Raw genomic sequence first — 23358 nt, 5'->3', positions numbered from 1 at the left:
AACTTTACAGTAAAATTTATCAAGTATTTAGTACTTAATACACAGTAAAAAAATTTGTGTTCTGTGTAAAAAAAATGTAGGAGTTAAAATTTTTGTGTTAAATGAGCAACACAACCCTGTGTTAATTTAATATTTATTGTTTGTGTTAAATGAAAGTATTGACACAAATTTCGATTTAACATAATAAAAATGTCGATAAGTTATGAACAACACAATGGTAACACAATTTTCGTGTAACGAAAAATGAATGAAAAAAGTACATTTTTTCGTGTATTTTCAACACGAAAATTGTGTTATACATTAAAGTCAATTTCCAATGTATATTGAATACATTATTAATACGAATAATTTTAACAATAATAAATAATTACGAAAATGGGAATAAAAGTTCCATTGCAAAAATTTTTCCAAATGAGTACTTTGAGAGATATATAAAATTTAAAAACTTAACATTAAGCCAATCAGGTGTAAGTCGCCGGTGACAAAAAGCCGAGTACGTTAAATAAATCCACTCGAATGAATAAAAATGAACACAGCCATTTTCGAAAACAAAGAGTAAGGAGACGGTTTGTTCTTGAAATCATTAAAGCTTATTTCAAAGTAAGAAGAACAGAGTATTCTTTCATACTCTTAATAATGCCATTTCTTATCTATTCTCTTATACTCTCATGCATTTCTTCATCCACTCTCTCATACTCTCTTTTACATATTTCTTCATCTATTTCATTAGACTCTCTCTCTCTCTCTCTCTGTAAATACACTTACACACTTTTCTTTTTCGATCTGTTTCTTTTGCCTTCGGGCTTTTTGGTTGCAGATTACACATGCTATTTTTTGCGGTTTAAAACACCGCATAATAATTTCAGCACGGGATTGCTTGGTGACTGCATATTGTTACGATTTGTGTCCCGGACCTGTCAATTTTAGCCACCTTTGAGGTTATTTGCTGTCTCTTACATCTTTCTACTTATTGCACTATTTTGTGGTGCCATCATCAATCCAGGTTTATGCGCAGATTGCCTTCTAGATCTACCCATCCCAGTTCTACTGTTGTTTTTCCCAATCGTTGCCTTTGTCTTCTTCTTCTTTTTCTTCCGCAGTGCCCTCTCTTTGACTGGCGCTATCAGAAGGACATCTAAACCTAAGACTACTGTCTCTATTGCTGTGAAATGTACTGATGCTCACCTTGTGCAATCTGCTATTGCTGCCAAACGCAAGCTCGGCAAGTTGTCTTCATCCATGCTTATCTGTGCAAACCTACCACCGGATGCCAGGCCGATTTCTTCTCGAGACTTCGAGGTCTGGGTTAATAAGCTGCTGCCCTCCAGAGTGTTTCAGTTACTTGGGAAACCAAAGGCTACTCTCAAGAAAATAGGCTGGCAGCGATTTATTTATCGGCAAAGCAGTGATAAACTCATTCTACTTCACCCCAATTTGTTGTGTGCGCAGCTGGATGTGTTGTAGCAGTCTCTTAGTATACTCACTAGCAGTTGGTGGCCAGCAGGAAACCAGAGAAAGGAGTACTCCATCAGCAGCCTTCAAACGTTGGTGGTGGAGCAAAAGCCTATCATCTGTAGCAGCCATTGCTGTCACTGGGACTACGAGGGACATTGCCAGTAAGCAAAATACGCTTTTGATACTTCATTATTTATTTTAATGACATTGGTTGATTATCGGTGGTGACACCCTACGCAAGACTTAAGCTCCCATTTACTTGTTTATTCATGAATTATTGTCGGCTCAAAGATAGCCGGTTCAATCAAGTAAACTGTTCAAGGTCTTTTATAAAATCAATTTCTTATTATATTAGTCGATAGAACCTGATTGTTTTCTTACCTAGTGCCCGAATTAATAAAAAATTGTATTTCAATTCATGGAAATTTCATTAACTTTATATAAATTATATCTAATTGTTTCAAATTAAACTAAACCCTTGAATTATATATCCTATTAATTATTTATTTTTTTTTAACGATAGACACTGCTTCGAAGCGCAACAGTCAACGCAGATTGAGAACCACTATTTGTTTATCATTGCAGTATACGTGGAGCCTATGTGTAGTAGCAGAAAAAAATTTTGGTGGGGAAAAAAAAAGAAATTGCGAAGAATTGCATAGAGATACTGGTCGGCAGTGGTATGAATATTATGTGAGACTATTAAATGAAAAGAATAACCTTAAAGACCTAAAGAGAACTTTATAGTTGAACCAAACCCTACCTCTGAGATAGACATTAAGATATTGATTATTGTTAAAAGTAAAGAGATTCCTCATTAATTCATGAATGGCAGAATGAGGACTGCCAAGCACCCATTAAGTAATATTTGGTAGAATTTTGAGACTCCCACACAGGTTGCTAAGCTGGCCTACATCTATCAGTCGAAGGTCAGTGAAGATAACTTAGCTGTGACGGTGCAGCACTTCAATACAGTTCACATATGATCTTATATGATTGTATATGAAACATATATGATTTTATCTGTAACTTTTATTGGCCATGTACGTTATGTGAACGATCTTACACGTTTCTTATACGATCTATATAAAATCATATATGCCCCATGAATGCCCCATGCCCCATGATCAATATGAGGTCATATATGAACCATATAAAGCCAATTTCCTGTACACAAACATACGAATGGCATTGATAAAGCTAAGTATACCCATACGGGAGTCGTAGCATGGCTACAGAAGTGAACACACCTACCCTGCTGTGATGCCTCTAATTTCTTTTATGATAATTATTGCAAATAGCTATAGAAAAAAAAGAGTAATCAGTTCACAAAAGTTATTAGTAAATATGTATTATTCATACAAGAAATATATTAATAATAAAAAAAAACATAGACAGCTCTATGAAGAAAGAAGAAAACGATATAAGCATCGGGAAGAAGCGGGGCCGTAACGAGTTTAATGCTAGGTCAGTTGACATAAGAGGAATTAACAGTAACCTAAAAGAGATAGCTGAAATCATAATCGAAGTTGGAATAAGCAAGGAATCGTTCAGGATCAGCATAAAGGATCAAGAAAATCTAACTATAAATTATCTCAACCTGCACAGTTTCAACTTGTTTTTAGTGCAAGTAAATTACTACTAATATTTAATTTATTTATTTTGAGCCAAAAGATTGATAACTGATGAGCTACGCCGTAGGATGTGGTCAGGAGAGGTGCACATACACGAATAACACCTTTCTTGCGCAGAAAGCACTTTTTATTATGAAGAATATACTATTTTTACTGTTAACAATGAACTCTTAACCATAGTAGAGCTTAGTTGGAATGTTTTAATCCATCTAGAGCTGATACGAGAGCTTCCAACAATATATAATGAGAAAAACAGAAATCGCGGTAACAAAGCACGTGTACTTGAGCGTCGCGTGAGCGTTGATGACTGCAAACACGTTGTAGCCGGCGTCGGTGGACCTAGCACAATGATAGAGCAACGATCATTGACTAGGTTGGAGAAGAAGAGCCGTGATTGGTTAAGCGCTGAAAGAAGAGCTAGGATACGGCGAGCGGGTCGGGTGAGCTCGACTAAGCACGAGCTGGGATAATTATTTGAAATATATATTGTAAGAGAAGCTTACAATGAATAGCAATAAAACTTAAGGATTAAGGTTAACGATTATTACTCAAGTTATTCTTTGAGTTTTTCCAAGATTTCTTTAAAATAGAAAGAATGGTTGAGGAAATCATTTTTTTGATATTTTATTGCTTTTGGAAAACCCATGTGGCGAAAAGCAATAAAATTTAAAAAAAAAAGTACGTGACGTAAAATGAGCGTTAGCTTTCTAAAAAAGGAAAGACCATGCGAAGGGACTTGTGTGCGCCTGAAGCAAGGGACTTCTAATTATGTCACATCTCTTGAAATCGTAAGTCTTAATTTGTCTTGAATATTGTATTGATAATATTTCAAAGTTTGTAAATTTTCGTATGAAGTTTATTTGATCGTCAAATTATTTAAAGTAACTCGCGAGTAAAAGTGAATAATTGCGCTGACTAGAGCATCGACTAAGGACCAGTTAATTGTAATTCATCTTGAACAGAGTAAAAGAAATCATCTGTTGGTAACGATTACATTATTATAATAATTTTTCAATAAATTTTATTATGGTTCTTATATAAATCACACATTTTCACTTTCTCTATCAAAGATCCCCTCATCCCTGTCTATTACTTGGAAGGCTAGGACTTAAAAGAGGAACTTGAAGTCTCTAAGAGTCAGCATATGGTTTACATATTGACATCTTTAAAGAGCAAAATTACATAACAATTTTTGGGGGCTCATCCGGAATTGCAATGATTTTCTATATAGTAATAGTTTAAATGTCTGATAACTCTGGATCATCTGATAATAATAAAAAAGGTTATTCGTTGGGAAATACCGGTGATCCACTATATCCTGAAGGTTTAGTTCCGCCCGCTAGACCTAAAAGTTTTAAGTTTATTGATTCAGGCATCAGTGATTTAACAAAAATATCAGAATCGAGTGAAATTCAAATCTATAAAGATAATACTGATAAAGCCGTAGCTCAATGTTCTGTTCAAAAATTAAGAAATGATATAGATCAACGAATGTCTCGATGTGACAACGTCACTGAGGCCTTAGAAAAGGCAATAGAAATAGAAAGACGATTGATTGCGCGAAAAGAAAGTCGTGAAGACCAAAATAGTACAAAAATTAAAGAAAATAAAAAAATCCTCTATCGAAGATCCCCTCTTCCCTGTCTATTGCTCGAAAGGATAGTGTTGAATGTCTCAAAGACATCATCCACAATGTACGGATGATGAAATTGAGATGGTGGCCAAACCTCCTCGAGCACTTGATGTTCTGAATTGAATGACTCGTGCAACGCTGTGAGTTGTTTCTCCAGCGAGAGTCTTTCTTCTTTAGTGATTGTCTGTTGTTGGTCTTTGATTTGCTGAGTGAATGACTGGGCTAAGCGTAGCCGAGCCATTTGAGATTTGATCTTGAAGGTCAATTGAATCGGTAGACCAGGATTTGATGGTGTGATTGTCTGTATTGTGCTTTCAGTTGTCGATCTCCGTTGTGGCTGGAGATCTGGTTCTTCTAGTTGATCAGTTGGACTACCAACTCCTCTACGCCATCGTCAGGAGTCACGCTAATTGTTGGTTGAGGTCTTGGACTCTTGGTCCTCACTCTCTTTTTGTTGGTCGGCCATTTTGTGCACTTGAACACTTGATTGTCTTTGTCCTTTTCACTTGTGGCACCAAAATTTTAGTACTTCACAACCGAGAGCTCTGATCCGGCTCGAAGGACCATTAAATGTTGAGAAAATCTCAACTTGTGAATTAACCTAACCGTTTAAGGATAGGGATGATTGTGCCGGAACAGAGCAAACGGAAGTCAGGTTTTATAAAAAATAAAGTATCTTTATTTTAAGCACTAACAGGTACACTAAGTATACTGACAAACTTGAGTTGTTAACTAGGAAGACTGAATGTCGCTCAAAATCACTGAATGTCTAGATTTAATTCTTGAATCTGAATTGAATGTCCAAAACACTACTCAACTTGGTGTGTTCGGTATTATTGACCTCCCACACGAGCTCAGCACGCTTCTCAAGTTGAGCAAGAATGTGATTGTGCACGTGGCGTTAGCCTATCAATGCAATGCAAAATGAATCTTGATGAAATGTCTTGAATTACACTGAAAAATCTTGAAATGTTTCTTGATTCTAGTTTTAGAATGAAACTTGAATGGCTCTGATGATTTTCAATGGCACTAGTACTGATGATTGACTCAAACTTGTAAGATTTGTGAAGAATGAATAAGAATGGCGTGTACACGTGAACGAGAACAGTGAAAGAATGGCGACAGGAACTTCATTAGTCAAAAGGGACACTCAAAAGTAGTCAAATGAGTGGCTAGATAAAGAATTATTGATTATTAGGTCGATTGGTTATCGACCCAGTCCCAAGATGGCCGCCGAAGTTCCTGTCAGCTGGCAAATTCAAATTGAGAATTAATTAATTCTCAACAGATAGGACTCAAAAGAGGAACTTAAAGTCTCTAAGGTTAAGCATATGGTTTACTTATTGACACCTTTAAAAAGTAAAAATACATAACATCTATTTTAATTTAAACTAGCAGATATTGAGTACGCGTATAATTTTAAAGCAACGGACTAGGGTGGTTTCAGAAATAATGTTGGAATTAAATGGACTTAGTCTCAGAAAGTAAAGATTTAAACACGGTAGAAATTGAATCTTACTCAGAAGAAATCCAAAATAACATACTCGAGACCATTTCGGACTCCGTTCTACTACACAAAGCAGAAGATAGTGTCTTACATATTATGCAACTTACACACATTACACACTTGCAACGAGAAAATAAGAGCTTCATAGTTACGTCTGTAATGATGAAAAGGTTAGCTCAATACTAAGGCGGCTGCCTAACAAGACTTCTTCAAGGAGAAATATGATTCCACCTATTATATATAAACACTTTCTTCGGAACGTAAAAATAGCAATAACGAAAATATTGAACAATTGCCTAAACATTCATTATTTTCCAGCATCTTGGAAACTGCTGAAGTACTACCACTACAAAAACCTGGCAAGGACCATGCTGATTCTGGGAGTTACAGGCCGATCAGCCTCACTTCTAGCATTAGCAAGGTCTTAAAAATAGTAGTAAATCATGAAGGTATGCAATGAGAAAAATTTAATTCCTAATAACAAATATAAGTTCAGGAAGTCCCACTTGACAGTACACGCCATCAATAAATTTATTTCTGACTTAAATTCTGCTATTTTGAAGAATAATATAGGTCAAGCCATCCTTATCAACTTGGAAAAAGTATTCGATTCAATATGAATCAATGGTATCTTATATAAATTTCATAAATTTGGCTTTCCAAGGTTCCTTACTCCAACTATTCTAGATATGATAATCGATAAATCTTTCATAACGTGGGATGGCCTAAACACATCTTCAGTTAAATTTAAAATGTGAGAGGGTTTGCAGCAGGAGGCAGTCAATTCACCTCTTCTTTTCAACATATATACAGCGGACTTAATGAATGAGTTCAACTTATGCAAAGGCAACGAAAATAGAGCTAAAGCTATAGCTCTTAGTATTCTTTCTAATAAAATCAAGAAATTTTATGCGTCATAGGTGGTATAAACCTTGTCTCGTACTTAAGTCCAGTCTCAAGTTCTTATATGTATAACATTCTACAAAACAATGTAACATTCAAATCCCATTAATAATTTTAATCCAAATCGTATTCCTTTAATAAAATGATGATCACAATTTATTATTCAAATAACAATCATTGTAAACAATTTAACACGTCTTAATATTTTGATTATTGAAACTGAAGTGACATTTAGAGGACATTTTCGGTTGTTACTAGCAGGTAGCAACATCCCTTCTTTTACATTTTTAATTAAATAATTAATTTTGATTGGTTAAAGTAAAATCAATATCAATTTCTTTTTATTTGCTTTTAGTTTGTAATTAAATATTTTTGCGAGCGATGCTTCTGACAAAGATTTATATTTCTTGCATACTAAATTATATCTGAAGTATTGTAAAACGCAATCAAAATTGATCAGAAATATCTCTTAAAATGATTAATAATAAAATTTAAATATATTTCTTAATTATACATTTTGAATTCAAAAACGTGTAGGTGAGTAGTGCCACATGACGTGACAAGAAACAAATAGAAATTAGTTCTACTGAAAAACATCAAATTCTATTAAGAAATGTTAAAACAAGAAAACATTTTACAAGTCGTGTTTTCCTTTTGAATCGATTAATTTTCTACAGTTATTGTTTCCATTAAAATAATATGAAATTCTATCGTGGGACATTGAGATAAAGATATAATTTGTAAGTTACATTTGACCTGTTATATCTTTACAAATGACAATTATTCTCTTTCTGCTTTAAAATAATTACTAGGAAGCAAACTTGATTAACGTTTAAGTTATTTCAAATTTTTAACTTAAAACGATTAGGCTAAATTCATGTCTCCATATTTTAGAGTAGCTCAGTCGGCAACGTATTGGACTGTGGACCCTAGGATGCTAGGACGAATCTCACCATCAGCAGGATTTGTTCAGACAAAGTTTCTAATAAATTTCATTTGAAGTGTACATTTAAACAACAAATCCGTATAGATAAAAAACCTCGAGAGTAAGTTATAAACTTTTTCTTGGGTAAACTTATTTTTTTTTTGTTGTAATAAGATTCTATTAAAACGTTCAATAGGTTTACCCTTGATTTAATATGAAATTCTAAGACAACAATATTCCCATCGAATTCTATCAAATTCTATCAAAGCATCGAAAAGGAATTGCCTCTTTTTAATCAGGTGATTGTAATCTTAAAAGTCCTATTAAATTCACTAAAATTCTGTTGAAGGATCGAATGGGATGCTTAAGTCTTATCTAGGAAATTCTGAGAGAACAATATTCTCATAAGATTTAGCGTACCTCAATGGGATGACTGAAGAGAATTTAGCGTTTCCCAATAGGATAATTGAATAGCATTCAGGCAATTTCCATAGGAAAAAATTTTTTCCATAGGATTCAATAGAAAATTTCCGATGCAATTTTCCTATTGAACTTTTTTCTTCCAATAGGATTGTTTAATCAGGTTTATTTTGTTAGCATTTTCCGATATTCAAAAAAGAGTCTAAATCAGCTTTCATATTTTGACTTCCGAAGTTCTCATTGAAGTGCATAGAAAAATTTAACTTATATGTAACTAAAAACTTCTTTTAAACTAACCTGTGTGAAAACCACTGATATACCAAGACATTAGCATACTGGAAAGCGCATCAGAACTATTAATAGGAAGTCTGAAACAAAAGATTGAAAATTAATAATTATTTCATGTGAAATAAGATTTATTAATCTATTACTGTGTCAATATTTGAGGTGGAAGTGGTGGCGCTGTCGGCATTTCAAATTCAGAAGTAGCCGATAAATTTGATGAAAAAGACTTATAATACGAATGGATATCATCATTCGTTGAATGTCTGTTTCCAGCGCGATCATTATTATTTTGTTTGTTCGCATTATGTTGCTTAGAAATATCAGTCGAAGAAACAGAAGTTACGTGTTGCTCTAAAGAACTTTTTATGTCTCTTGAAGTATATAAAGATGAAAGTTCTACTTTCTCTATGTTTCCATAACCTGAAATAACGTTTTTTTATATATCATCACATTTATCTTATAAATATAAACATTTGAATATATTACCGACGAACTTGACAAGACATTTATCAATATCATGGAATATTTTTATGATGATTGCTTCATACATTCTACCATCCAACGAATAGACGGCTCGGCAATGAGACCCAACAACCCATTTCTGTAAAATAGATAATATGAATAAGTATATATTAATTTAATTACTTTTAGATAGTATACAGAACAAAATGAATCATTTATCTACAAAAATTGATAAATATTGATTGAGAATGATATCACTCGAACGTTTTCAATCTTACTCTATTGAATTGATCAACAGTGTTATCTAAATATTCATGGAGATACCTATCATTCAACTTTGACTATTCAATTGTCAAGACTTCCAATGTTTAATAATTAAATACTTTATCCCAATGTATCTGTTACCTAGCGGAAAAGCAATAATTATGTACATCACATAATAATTAAATTTCATGTGATTGTTATGTCATAAAACGAAGATTAATAATTTTCTCTTGATGACCATGAAGCATAAAAAATCTGGTACTATTTTGATGACAGTTCACTTTTTAATTAAATTTTATTAAAATAGTAGTTCATAACGTAAAATGCTCAATACCAATATCCTACATGGATTAAGCTTTATTTTGACACCAAAATCAATGGATATGATTACAAATTAGCTGATAAATTAGTTATTTATCGACTCCATGGGATTCATTCAGGGAAAACTGAAAGTCCACTCTTAAGATCCAGAATTCAGATCTTATGATTATCAGGTGACATGTTTACTTTAGTAGTGTCTTGTGAGTTAAGTTTGAATGCTGGTGACGAAGACACCACCGTGCCTTTATTCTGTTTAAATCACAGTCCGTTGAGGTTATGCACATTGAAATTGCAATATCTTTAATCATCTATATACTACTATGAGAATTTCTAGTGCCTGACTGTCTGTCTGTTAATCTGTTCAGAGTAATTTCCAGAGCGGCTGATGTGATTTTGACAAAATTTGGCAAACATGTAGAGGGCATTGTGAGAAAGGTTATAGCCTACTTTTTGTTTATGTCAATTGTTTATAACAACTGAATTTGTTATAAACAATAAAAAACGTGATCTTTTCAATATATTTAAACTCTTTTCACGGGAAATTTTTTCTTTTGCTGAAAAATTTCCACCCATGTTACATGATTAGTAACTTTTTTTAATGAAAGAACAGATATTCCGTTAAAAGAATTCAAATTGCTTCTATACATCCCATTTTCGATTATTTTAAACAAATTTAGTCATTGTAAACAAATAAAGTTAATATTAATCTATGTTACATGGCACGTAATTTTTGTTCTAGTAAAGGAAATAATATCCCGTTGAAAATATTCGAATCAGTTGCATGAATCTCTTTTTTATAACAAAGTCAAATATTATATGCTGAAACTAAGCTGTAGCTGAAATAAAACAAGTAGTCAGAATTGTTCAAATTTTGACTTGGGAATGGAACCAAATTAATTAAAATTCTGAAAAAATGATTGATAAGAGTATCAATGATTGAATAGAAATGATTTGAGACGAGGATTGTAGCGATCTCGTGCTCAGCCTGTCAATGCTCGCAATGGGCAATCGATTAACATCGGGTGCCGTCGGGCGACGGCGTGAATTAAGACATCCCTCAAAACAGATGACCCAATTAGGGAACGTGCAGTGGCCCCACTGCCCTAAATTATTGATTAGTAGGGATACACGGAGATCGTGCGGCAGCAAGAGAACAAGCTGCGAGACACTCGAGAAGTAACAATAAAAGTAAGAGTGCCTCATCGCAATCAAGTTACTGAAGTTGGTGAATTACTACAAGAAGAATAGTTCAGTTGTGAACATTGGCAAGAAGAATAGTTCAGTTGTGACCCATTGTCAAGAAATCTCGGGCGAGAGCAAACCAGATGTCTGGAGGAACAAGAAAGACCGGCAGAAGCTATCGTCGTCCATTCGGAGAATTCGACGAGGCGGATACGACGCAACAAGCGTGAGCCCGATCTACATCTTAATAATTCTTGCATGCATTTCGTGTCATTTCGACTATCTTCTTATCTTCTAGTCATTTACTCTATACCTTACGTTGTTCTCCAGTAACTAACGCCTTAAACTCACAACTTAACAAAAGACTCGAAGGTTCGAGAAACCGTTGCTGGCTAAGGTCACGCATTGTTATCGTGTGTACGGCAGACTCAATAAATTGTAAACAACGGATAACGACCAACATAAATACTCCCTGAGAGATTTACGTTAGAGCATCTTTTAAGTATAACGCTCAATTTAATTGTTACTGTCAATTATAATAAGTCAATTAATTTTGTAATCGTATGTGGTGTGGCGTTGGAACGTTCCGCGTATGATTCTTTAGTAACCTGCAATAGAGTCGCGACAGTTTGCGAACTCAAATTCAATAATTGTAATTATTATTATAAATAAACTAGAGGTCCTGCTTGCAGGCCAGTTAATTACTTGACTTATTTCACGTACCATTAACCAGTGGAAGTCTGGTATAAGACTTCCTGGCGCATTACGGGCATAAAAAAATTTACAAATTAATAGTTCAATTCGTGAGTGGGCAAATTCTGGGCTATGAGACATCAGGTATAGGTGGCAACAGCTAGACTGGTGGACTCATTGTCTCAGATTTAATTAGTAATTTCCTAGATTAAATGAAATGATTAAGATATACATTGCTATATAACATATAGCGAAAATTCCATTCTTTATTGTTTATAACAAATTCAATTAGTTATAAACAAAAGGAGTAGGTTTCTATGCATTTAATGTAATTCGTGACTTGATTTTAGTAAAACAAAGAATTACGCATTGAAAATGATAAAATAAGTGTGGGATGGAGGAGAATTTTTACCTCTAACATCTCTGTATTATTTTTCCCTACAATTAATAAATCATCGACATACAATAGTAAATATCATTCATCCTTCTTATACATACAACAATCGTTATTAGATCTGACAAACCCATATTTTGCAATAGTATCATTAAAGCATTCATACCAATACTTTAGCGATTTTCTTAAGCCATACAACGACTTATTTAATTTTAATACATAACCTGATTTCACAACAGCACCTTCCGGTGGTTTCAAATATATCTGATCATCAATTTTCCTATATAAGAATGTACCTTTTACGTCCATTTGATGTATTTGATAGTCTCTATAACACGCTATTGATAACAACACTCTCAAGGTCTGCAGTCTTAATACCGGAGAATACACTTCACTCAAATTGTTTTCTTGTTGAAATTCTCTCACAACTAACCTGGCTTTGCATACTCTTTTACTATTTATTTCTTTCATTGCAAACATGCATCTACAGTTCAATAATTTTTCAATAGATTTCCTCCTCAACAGCTTTTCTCCATGCTGCTCGGTCTGGTCGTTCTTCTATCTCATTTAATAATTTTGGTACATCATCCCAACTTTCAAGTAAAGCATACAATGCATTCTTATCTTCATTACTTAGATCCATGACATAATCTTTTTGCCAATGAGGTTTTCGAGTCTGCCTTCTAGCTCTTCCTGAAACAGGAGTATTTATTTGTTCATGTTCGTCGCTCTTTTCATCATGGTTTTCAATAATGATTTTTGGGACGGATATAATAATATAATACACATTTGTTAATCTGCACGATTGTTTTCTTTTTCCTATCTTACAACACACTTTCTAATTTCCTATTTTAATTGCTTCAAGGCTCATACCGTTTTTTGACGCTGCAATCTGCTTTGGTTTCTACAACTCAATATATTCTGAGAACTTTGAGGATACTTTTAATTCGAAACGCCCAAGCACTAAAACTTCTCCCGGCAAAGGCCGTAATATTATAATATCTTTCTCTAGAGTTCATCCTTTTCCTGATCCTCACCACTTTCTTCCACACTTATTTTTTTTTTCTTAATTTACTCACTTGCGACTCTGGGCCCATAACCCTAATGAAATAAGTGTGGGATGGAGGAGAATGGTGCAGTAAATAATCTGCACAGTTTCCTAGTCACTATTACATTTATTATAATACGTATTAGATAGCTTATCAACAGGGCAATTACAACTGTCTTGACGGAAACTGACTAACATAAGACAGAGAGCCCTTTGCTTCTCCCTCTGTCACCTACCAGTACAGTCTTATTAAAAACTGTAAGATTATCATTTCAACAGAATAAATTCAAATATATCACATAGATTCCATTTTTAATTGTTTACAACAAATTGAATCGTTATAAACAATTAATATAAACAAATCGTAGCATATAACCTTCTTAAGGCTGGGCTGTAGATACATTTCCCCCTAGAAAGTTCTTAGCAAATATTTCTCTACAAACGACGGCGTCAAAAATGGATAAATTTAGTTAATTTAGGACTCAATCGAAAGCTTATTTTATTCTTCACATCGGAAAACAACGATATATTAACATTAATTACTTTATCATAATTGAAAATGAAGATGAAGATATGCACTCATTTTTCACTAGATTTTGGAGGTGTCATGGCGGATACCGCTGTCATCAGCCGTCAACGAGAAAATGATTTATTTCACAATAACCACTGTACCTATACTGTAAATCGTTGTTTTCCGATGTACATACTATTATTCGGAATATTTAAAAAAATATTTTGTAACTAAGAAATCAAATAAATAAAACACAGTTTTGCGAGAAAAATTTCAGGTGATCATTCGCAGCATCGTATTCTTTTCATTCTCGACAAGTGAAAAAAAAAATATTTTACATGCTAAAACATCATATTTGGAATGTAATCACAAATTTTAAAGTTTTTTGAGTTCAGCACAAGCCTTAAAAGTTCTAGATTAGAAACTCAATGTAAAAAAATTATACCCGCGGTCGGCAATTGCTCTCCAAGGATACACCAGGCATTAATGAAGCCGAGTGTACTGAAACATCATATTTTGAATGTTTTCTCGATCATTTTGATATGCTTTGCCAGAGAAGAGAAACCAGTATAGAAGTTCAGTCTTTATAGGAGCTAAGAAATGTAGTCAGCGTTTATATAAATGACCGCAAGATGGCACGTCAACCCGGCATCTCGCCGAGCTGAAGTGAAGGGCGGAGCTTAGTTTCGTTCTCGGGTAGTAGGAAGCGAAAAAAATATAGTTTTTTAAAAATTTTTCTCGGGCAATAAAACCCCTATTGTCCCAACAGCCTTAATCCCACAAACAGGACTTCTTGAAGTCCTATCTATCACAGTAAGTAGAATCTACTGAGTAGATAGAAATGAGACAAATAAAAAAATAGTGTTTCCTCTGTGTTCCGTAGGGCAAGCCCACCTCACTTAAGACTTTAAATATTACTTTACTTTCCATTCCAGTGAATAGAACGATAGCTGAAAAGAGAAGTTTATTTATCAAAACACAATAATACATTTGTATAAAACCATCTTAAGAAAATACTATGTCATTATAGAAAATATAGTATTACAAGCTAAACAGCAGTTAGGACTCCGTAATATCCACTAACGGTCAATAGTTTGACTTATAGTAATCAATATAACATTTCTAACAATGGCCTTCAATTGAAGTTACGCCGAACAGTATCTAAGTTGTTAATTGAGGATAAAAAAATGATTACAAAAAAAACATCCTCATCAATTATTTTTTAAACTTTATAGCTACATATGACTAGATAAGGGGGAGGGGAAGGGTGTCAGGAAAATAAGGAAGGGAAGAGGTGGGGTAGGACTATTTACAATTGCACTAAAGTACACCCGTGAATGAGTAAAGTCTCTAGAGTGGGCCAATCCCGTAGATAACGTGAAAAATAATTTGTCACTGGGTAGGCACTGGAGCTCGCACTATCACTGAACATCTCGTCCCTTCCTTCCTTTCAGCCTGGCACGCCTTCTGATCTCGTCTAGATGTTTGGCATTTGGTGTGAGCCAAGTGTATTCTTTCGATGCTCTGGAGAGATCGTCTAAGTCCCTTTTAGGTAGCTCTGTAGAAAAACTTAAATTATTTTTGTTTAACGTCAAATTTGGGTCAATGCTTTTATTGGCTGAGTGACGTTTCACATGGTAGATTATTGGTAAGTTCGTCTCATCTTGGATTATCCCCATATTATCACAGGTTTTGAACCCTTCCGGTGGAATATAACCAGAGGCGATTTGCTCTATAATTAACTGGTCATCAGGGTCTTTAATTTTATCCAGTAGGGTATTCTTGACCTTGGAGAGGTTACTGAAATATTTCTTGGTGAGTGTAAGCATAAAACAGTCCACCCTGGGGATACCAGTCTTGTTGTAGATGTACGAGTTACTCGTTCTTTTACGGTAGCTAGAGCTACTAGTTCTATGAGCCCTTAAGCAGGTTCTAAAGCAAAGCCTTTCAAACCTTTTCATTTTCTCCATAATTGTTGACCCAGTGTTCCAGAGCACCGGTGAAGCGTAGGTGAGAAGCGGTCGGACTAGCAGCATGTAACAAATGATTTTGGCTCTGTCTTCCAAATTTTTATTGTAGAAAATTCTCCCATTTGACTTAAAAGCCTTGATGGCCTTCTGTAGCTGGGTGTCCTGATGTTTCGTTAGTCTGAATAGATAGTCAAGTTGCACACCAAGATATTTTACCACGGCCTTAGCTGGGATCTCGTGAACCTGATTGCTGTGGATGTCAGTAGCCGTGATTATAACTTTTTTGATTTTTTTTGTTGTCGAATATTTGACTTTCTTAACTGGTCTTCTGAAAAAGATAACTTCGCTTTTGGTCGGATTGATCTTCAAATTCCAACTTTTGTAATATAGATTTATTTCATTGACTACTCTCTGAAGGGATGAGGATATGTTGCTCACTTCTGTATTTGCTTTGTAAATCACAAGGTCATCCGCGTAGGCGATCGAGTGAAGATTCTCTTCGGAGTTGAGACCAAACAGGTTGATAACTTCGCTATTAAAGATGTTAAACAGAATTGGTGAGGTGACTGTGCCTTGTTGCAGTCCCTCTGTGATCTTGAAAACAGTATTAGAGTATCCGGATCCGCCCCAGGTCTTGAAAGTTTTGTCTTGGATCATATCTAGTATTAGCAATATTAATCCTATAGGGAATTTGTATTCATGTAACTTGTGTATGAGGCCGTTCCTCCAAACGGAGTCGAACGCCTTTTCAAGATCAAGAAGAACTGCGCCGATTGTGAGTCCCTTGTGTAAATAGTTGTTTATATCAGAGGAGAACTTGTGTATGGCGTGTGTGGTGGAATGGCCAGTTTTGAACCCAAACTGGTTAGGTGGTATAATGCCCTTCTTGCTTAGGTGGTTATTCATGGTCTCTTTAATGAGCTTCTCGTAGATTTTGCTGAAATTCATTGTCAGGCTGATTGGCCTGTAGCTTTGTGGTATGTAAGGGTCTTTTCCTTTCTTCAAGATTGGTAAGACTTTAGCCATTTTCCAGCGGTTTGGGTAATAAGCCCGATTGATGGCGTTATTGAAGATTATGGTGTACTCCTTGATATATCTCTCTGGTAAGTGTTTGATGACTATGGCCAGGATATTATCCAGTCTTGAAGAGGTTTTATTTTTAAGATGTTTAATGATGGTGGCCACTTCAATATCTGAGAAAAGGAATTTAGGTTCACCCTCAGTTACGACGTGGCGACTAGGTTTATGAGCCGGGTTGTCTTCAGAAAAATCAGTGAAGGTTTGTTTGCGGCTTCTAAATTTGTTTTTGATGTCAGCTAGCTCCTGGGCCGTTCGATCAGCTGTAGCTTTAGTATCAGTGTTCCAGTTGGTATATCTAGGTGAGTTTATGGTTTCAAGATATTTCCCGATGACCTCGAGCTTTAAAAGTGGGTCGGTGACAGTGATTTCATTATTGTCCACTAATTGTGAATATACTTTACTTAGTTCCACGCTGAAGGGATTGTCGTCTTCAATTTTTATCTTAAAGTTGTTTAATTGAGAAGATTTTCTAGGTCTCAAAAGTCTGTTGACCATTGGAAAGAATTGGTGAGAGTTCCTGTAATCGATGCTTCGAATCAGGGTACTCCAGTAAGCTGTAATGGTGCTTTTGAACTCCTTAGCTAGTTTTCTGTTAATTAATTTGATAGTGCTTTTGATCCTGATGGCTTCCTGTCTGCTGTGTGTAACTGTGCTTTTGTACTTAATGCAGTGTAGTCTAGTGACTAAAAAAGATTTATATGTGTGCAATTTCTTGATAAGCTTGCTTTCATATTTTTCGTAGTATTTCCACTTCGACCAGTCTATCTTAGGGATTATTTTGTCGATGGCTGCTAAGATTAGTTTCTCTAGTTTTAAGATATGATCATCGATTTCTATTAGTGATAAATTTCTATTAGTTGCTACTACGTCGCTTTCTTTTAATTGTTTGTCCAGGTATTTTTGGAACTTGTTCCAATTGGCTCTCTTATAGTTGTACGTACTAGGTTGATCGTCGTTTACCATGACGCCATCACCGAGAGAATTGGTATCCAGACAGAGAAGTAGAGCATTATGGTCACTGTCGTACGCTAAGACAGTTGCTTTATCATTAGACGTGTTTAGGAACTTAATCCTGTTGTCAGCTATGCAGTAATCTAAGTATGAACCAGATTTGTTGAATGTGGCGCTTGCAGGTGGGTATATTTTACTTTTAAACTGAATTGCAAAGTCGTTTTCCCATTTTTTAAGCTGCCTGCCTCTATCGTTGGTAATAGAGTCACCCCAGCATATGTTCCTGGCGTTAAAGTCGCCTGCAATAATATAATAGTTATTATCCTCCATCAACTTATGATTAATAAATAGTTGTTCGAGTTCTTTAACAAATAGCTGGCTGTCAGAGTGATTAGCATAGAGGCTAAAGCAGTATAGAGAGTAATTATTTTTCATTCCCACCTTGATGCAGGTATATTCGATCACCTTGAAATTGTCAGGGTTAGGATAGGTTATCACAGTATGCTTAATGCATTTATGGATGATGATTGCTGTTCCTCCACCTCTCTTAGAGTTAGGCCTGTCTCTCCTTATGATGACGTGCCTGTCAAATTGTACTATATTCTTCTCGTTCAGCTTGGTTTCTGTAATTAAAGCGATGTCAATGTCATTCTGGTTAATGCATTTGTGTAGATCATATCTTCGTTTCGCAGAGCTAATAGAATTCACATTTATGGATAAAAACCTTAGCGTATTGTTAAGATTAAATTTATTAGCAGCCATTTCTACTCGTATGTAAATTGTGAGCATATTTGATCTATTCTAATTGAATTAACCGAGATTCTATTTTCTATTTTCTCTAGATGTGTTTTGATTTTCCTCATAAGAGCTTCTTTGAATTGTGTTAACGTAATTTCTAGTTCCACGTAGAAATTATTAGAGTTAGTAAGAGGGGTTATGTTACTTCTCTGTATGTGATTGGAATGAACCTGGGGTTTTATAGGTTGGTCTTCGATATTCCTCTCTCCACGCTGTGCTTGGTGATGGTGCTGGGCAGCGTTAGCGAATGAATAATTCGGGTTTACAGCCTTATAAATTTTATTTAATTTAATTTTATCTGCAGTGTTGTGTTGTTTTTGACTTTTAGTTCTTAAGCATTGCCATTTTGAGAAAGGAACAGCCTCTGTATGAAGCAGGATGCCCTCTTTCGCCACAGCTGGCACAAAGGAGAAGCTCCTTGTTTCCCTTGTCGGTAATATCGCACTTCCCGGGACCATGTGGCTGCGCGCATTTAACGCACTTGTATCCCCTGCTACAGTTAGCGCTTGCGTGTCCTATGTCTTGACAGTTCTTGCATTGAAAGATTTTACGTTTCCTTAGTCTTTCCCATTTGATCTTTTGGCTGAGAAGATATTTGCATTTAAATAGCTCGTCTGGGGTGCTGGAGTTGTCCAGGTGTACTAGAAAGTGGTGTAATTCCTCTTTGCCTTTGCTAAACTTTAGTTTAGTTACTTTGGTGACTGTTATGTTGGCCATACTTAGGCTTTCCAGTTCCGCCTTTACTTCTGATTCATCATATCCTCCTCTTACCCCTTTCAGGACCAATACTTTGGGCTTCCGGTGTTTTGGAGTAAATGTATGAAACTTGATTGAGTTAACTTTAAGTATATCAATTATTTTGTCAAAAGTTTGGATGTTTATTGCACTAACACAGATCAGGTGATCGTCCACCTGTCTTAAGATGAATTCTCCTTTGGCTATTTCCTTATTCAGTAGCAGCTCCGATGTACTTTTGATGGATTGCTCTGCCACATACACAGGTGGAATTTTTATTTTGGCGGTCCCTAGAGTGTCCGAGGCATTGCTGGGAGTCGTGTTCTCACAATCCATAATTGTGAGAGGTTCAAATATGTTATTGGTAGATGTGTTTGTCTGGGTGTCGCTCCGAAAATCGTTGGAGATTTTGGCGGTCTTTTTAGGGTTAATGAACCCATCCTCGTCCGGTGATTCGTTAATGGATGCTCTGCTACTGCTTCGTTTAGCATTAACATTTGGGGCATACCTTTTCGTAGTGTCAAATATTTTTTTAAAAGTGTTTATATTAAAATCCTTGTTGAGTTCCTTTAAAACTTTGTTAGTTCTAAGCCTTGCGGTTGCGTCCTCACCTGAGCTTTCTCCTTGATGATTTTTGGCCGTTGGGACCATCGTCAGGGACAGCCTTGCGGGTGCAATGGCTGTCCTAGGATTAGTATGTGGAATTAGCTTTCTATGCTTAGTTATTGTAAAATAACTCGTCTTTCCAGATCGCCCGGTATTAACTGATGTTGCTGATTGCGTCTTATAATGTTTAAGTGAAGCCCGGCGGGCTCCAAATCACTTATTTACACTTAATCGAGGATCCGATAATGAACAGTAGTTGACAAGGAGGCGTTTCTCACCAGACTGAATAGAACGATAGCTCAGGGGTAAATTCTCTGTCTACGAATTATTCGGTGACTGGTTCGAATCTCGCCAGTTGCATTTTTTTTTATTCATTAATTAAATAAAATTTATTACATTTTTTTTTGTAGCAATACTAGTACCCTTTTTTTCTGGGTAATGGATGAAAATCCCAAATTTTTAAAATTACTTTTTACTCAATTTTATTAACAACAATTAACAACTTATAAATATATATACTATATTTTTAAATTCTGGTATTACTTAGTACAAGCCTTATGTAGATATTTCACCATGTCATTCGGTCATACATTTATTAGTTGTCCATTGTTGTTATTAAAATTAATTAGAAAATGATAAAAAAACTTTTGCATTTCTATCCATTACCCAGATAAAAAAAAGGGACTAGTATTTTTACAAAACAAAATAGTAAAATAAATATTATTTAATTAATGAATTAAAAAAAAAGAAAAAGTTACTGCTGAGATTCGAACCAGTCACCAAAGGATATATAAGCAGAGATTTAATCCCTAGGCTACCGACCCATTTATTTCAAATGAAGATAAAATCATATTTAAAGTCTTAAGTGGGGTAGGCTGTCCCTACGGCAGAGCCAGGCAAAGTTTGACTCCATGGGAACCGCTATCTGCAGTAATCCTTGGGTTACCGTACCCACCAATGGGTGCAAGTGAGTGAGAAACACGACCCATGTTTCTCTCCTTTTCTTTTCCCTTCCATACCGGAGATCCCCACCATTCCGCCCAGAAGTCTCCTTCCTTCCGTAGGCAAGCGAAGCCCTACTCGCACTCTAAATGGGACTTATAAAAATTTCCTCATCGTGACGATATAGCTCAAGGGCAGCGCGCTAGCCTACGGATCCTATGGTTTTGGGTTCGAATCCTACTAGGTTTATTTTTTTTTTTTCGCTTTTTAAATTTTTTTCAATTGAGTGATATTACTTGTGCCAAATAAAAATAAACAATTAAAAAAAATTCTAAAAAGTGATAAACTTAGTAGGATTCGAACCCAAAACCATAGGACCCGTAGGCTAGCGCGCTGCCCTTGACCTATATCGTCACGATGAGGAAATTTTTATAAGTCCCATTTAGAGTGCGAGTAGGGCTTCGCTTGCCTACGGAAGGAAGGAGACTTCTGGGCGGAATGGTGGGGATCTCCGGTATGGAAGGGAAAAGAAAAGGAGAGAAATATAATTTTTTTCTCACTTGCACGCGCAGGAGCAATAAAGAGCTCCTGAATATACCTGGGGAGCACTTGGGAGTCAAAAGAGCCGAGTTTGCCCGGCTCTGCCCTACGGAACTCATAGGAAAGATTATTTTGTTATTTGTCTCATTTTTATCTACTGCGATAGATAGGACTTCGAAACTCCCTACTGTTTGTGAGATTAAGGCTGCTAGGACAATAGAGGTTTTATTGCCCAAGAAAATTTTTTAAAAAACTCTCTTCAGGTACCAAGTTCCAGGCCTTTCGAGCAGTCCCAATATTCTTTAAAAAAGTATATTCTTTAAAAAAATTTTGTTATATTATTAAATATTATTTTTTTAAAAATAAATTATTTATATTATAAATATCATTATCGAAGCCTTTGACTCATTATTATCATACATAATTAAATTCTCTCTTTTTTTCCTTATAATCATCGTTATTTGTCATAAAAAAATTGCTTCGGTCGTACATCATTTCTTACTCTCCTTTGATGTGATTGCGTATAAAATTTGTCCTAAAAAAATTCATTATTACAATTAATTAAATAAAAAAAAATCACATTGATAAGCTTGACCACAAAACCTACGTGTCGGTAGTCGAGTGTGATACCTCTGAGCTGTTACAAGAATATCAAATTAATTTTATAGCGCGAACAGTGCTGGACCTTTTCTATTTAAAAATTTGTGCTTGAAAATAAACTGGCCTAGGATTCTTGTAATGAGAGTGAAAGAGAACACAAATCTTATCTCTTTTCTCTCTTAGATTAAGGGGCGCGGCTGAAATAAACCGTTGCAGAGCTATCGCTCGATGGGTTCACAGAAACTTTCATGTTGTGACCTGAGATTACCGACATGTTGACCGAAACTTCTTCCGGATTTCTAACACAGCATTGGACTTCTATACTGGTCTCTCTTCTCTGGCTTTGCCCAACGAGTATGTTGGTCATTGCAGTATGCTCTGAAAAACCTTCCCAATTCACGTATTACTTTCTCAGTTGGATTTGACTGAGTGTGTCGAATTAAGGAATCAAATTCTTGATAGAAGTCAAGTGCTGTTCGGCATGCAGAACATGGGTGATGATGGGGCTCGCGCCGGTAGTGGGACTAATGGTCTTCATTCATTACAATTTGATAAAATATTGCAATTTGAAGTAAACAACTTAGAGAAAAGTGACAATGAAAATCATATCGGTTCACCGAAAGGAAGTAGAATGATAGGTCTTGAAGTGGGGGATGTATCAAGAAATAGTAAGAATGAGAACAGTCATAAGGTAGATATTTGCTTTGTTGAAAATGATATAGATAATCGGTCTCACTTGGGTAAAAGTGGGTCTCCGTCATTTCATCAGTCGCTGCATGACCTCGCAAGTAAGCTAACGGGGCTTGATGAATATCAGATCAATAAATTGGTAAATTTAGTTAAAAATTATCGCTCATTGTTTTCAGACAAACTTGATTGTACGAATATTTATCAGCATAAGATCATACCTATCAGCTTCAAAAGTTTTATAAAAAGGTCATACCCTATTGCCCTATATACCTTTTGCAATTAGGGAGGCAGTCAGAAAAGAAATCCAGCATATGTTAAAACAAAATATTATTGAACGGTCTTTAAGTCCGTATTGTAGTTCAATACGAGTTGTAATAAAAAAGAATGGAGCTATAAGACTTTGTCTCGATGCTCATTTTTCAAATGAAATAATTGAAAATGATAATGAATGTCCACCTGCAATTCAAGAAATAATTCAAGACTCGTTAGCTAAAGAGTTCATGAGTGGGTTTATTCGAGCTTTAAGTCTTGCTATTGGACCTAACATTCATAAATTCTTGAGGTGTTATGTAGATGATATGTTCATTAGATTCAATTCATTTAATGAGCATCTGATGCATCTAGAAGAAGTGTTTGGATGTTTCTCAAGACATAATTTTACGTAAAGATTAGATAGAGCGTTATTTTGTTAGGATTTATTATCAATAAAAAGGGCATTCAGCCTGAACCAACTCGATTACGAGTAATTAAAGATTTTGAACCACCAAAAAATAAAGAACAACTGCAAAGTTTTTAGGCATGTGCAATTA

At 35.3% G+C, this 23358-nt stretch overlaps 1 protein-coding gene across 7 annotated transcripts in view; it reads right to left on the bottom strand.

Annotated features, from left to right (window-relative positions):
• The window catches only part of Smn (survival motor neuron), a 48934-nt gene that overhangs the window by 597 nt on the left and 24979 nt on the right, over positions 1-23358 (bottom strand). For 5 of the 7 annotated variants that reach the window (XR_004690758.1, XR_004690760.1, XR_004690762.1 and 2 more), the window contains 4 exons: positions 9249-9363; positions 8909-9182; positions 8775-8845; positions 1186-1598 (listed from right to left, as the gene is read on the bottom strand). Coding sequence is in view for 1 of the 7 variants with exons in the window: in XM_035088953.1 (XP_034944844.1) it covers positions 8775-8845; positions 8909-9182; positions 9249-9363 (460 nt within the window). In the remaining 6 variants the exon portion in view is untranslated. Of the gene's footprint in view, positions 1-128; positions 1121-1185; positions 1599-8774; positions 8846-8908; positions 9183-9248; positions 9364-23358 lie in introns of those variants that run through there. The other 2 variants (XR_004690759.1, XM_035088953.1) reach the window with 2 other exon arrangements.

This window comes from Chelonus insularis, unplaced genomic scaffold (genome assembly GCF_013357705.1).
Source record: "Chelonus insularis isolate UGA/USDA-ARS -01 unplaced genomic scaffold, ASM1335770v1 contig_57_pilon, whole genome shotgun sequence".
NCBI lineage: Eukaryota > Metazoa > Arthropoda > Insecta > Hymenoptera > Braconidae > Chelonus > Chelonus insularis.
The sequence above is the reverse complement of the archived record's forward strand: the minus strand, read 5'-3'. Positions and strand labels throughout refer to the sequence as shown.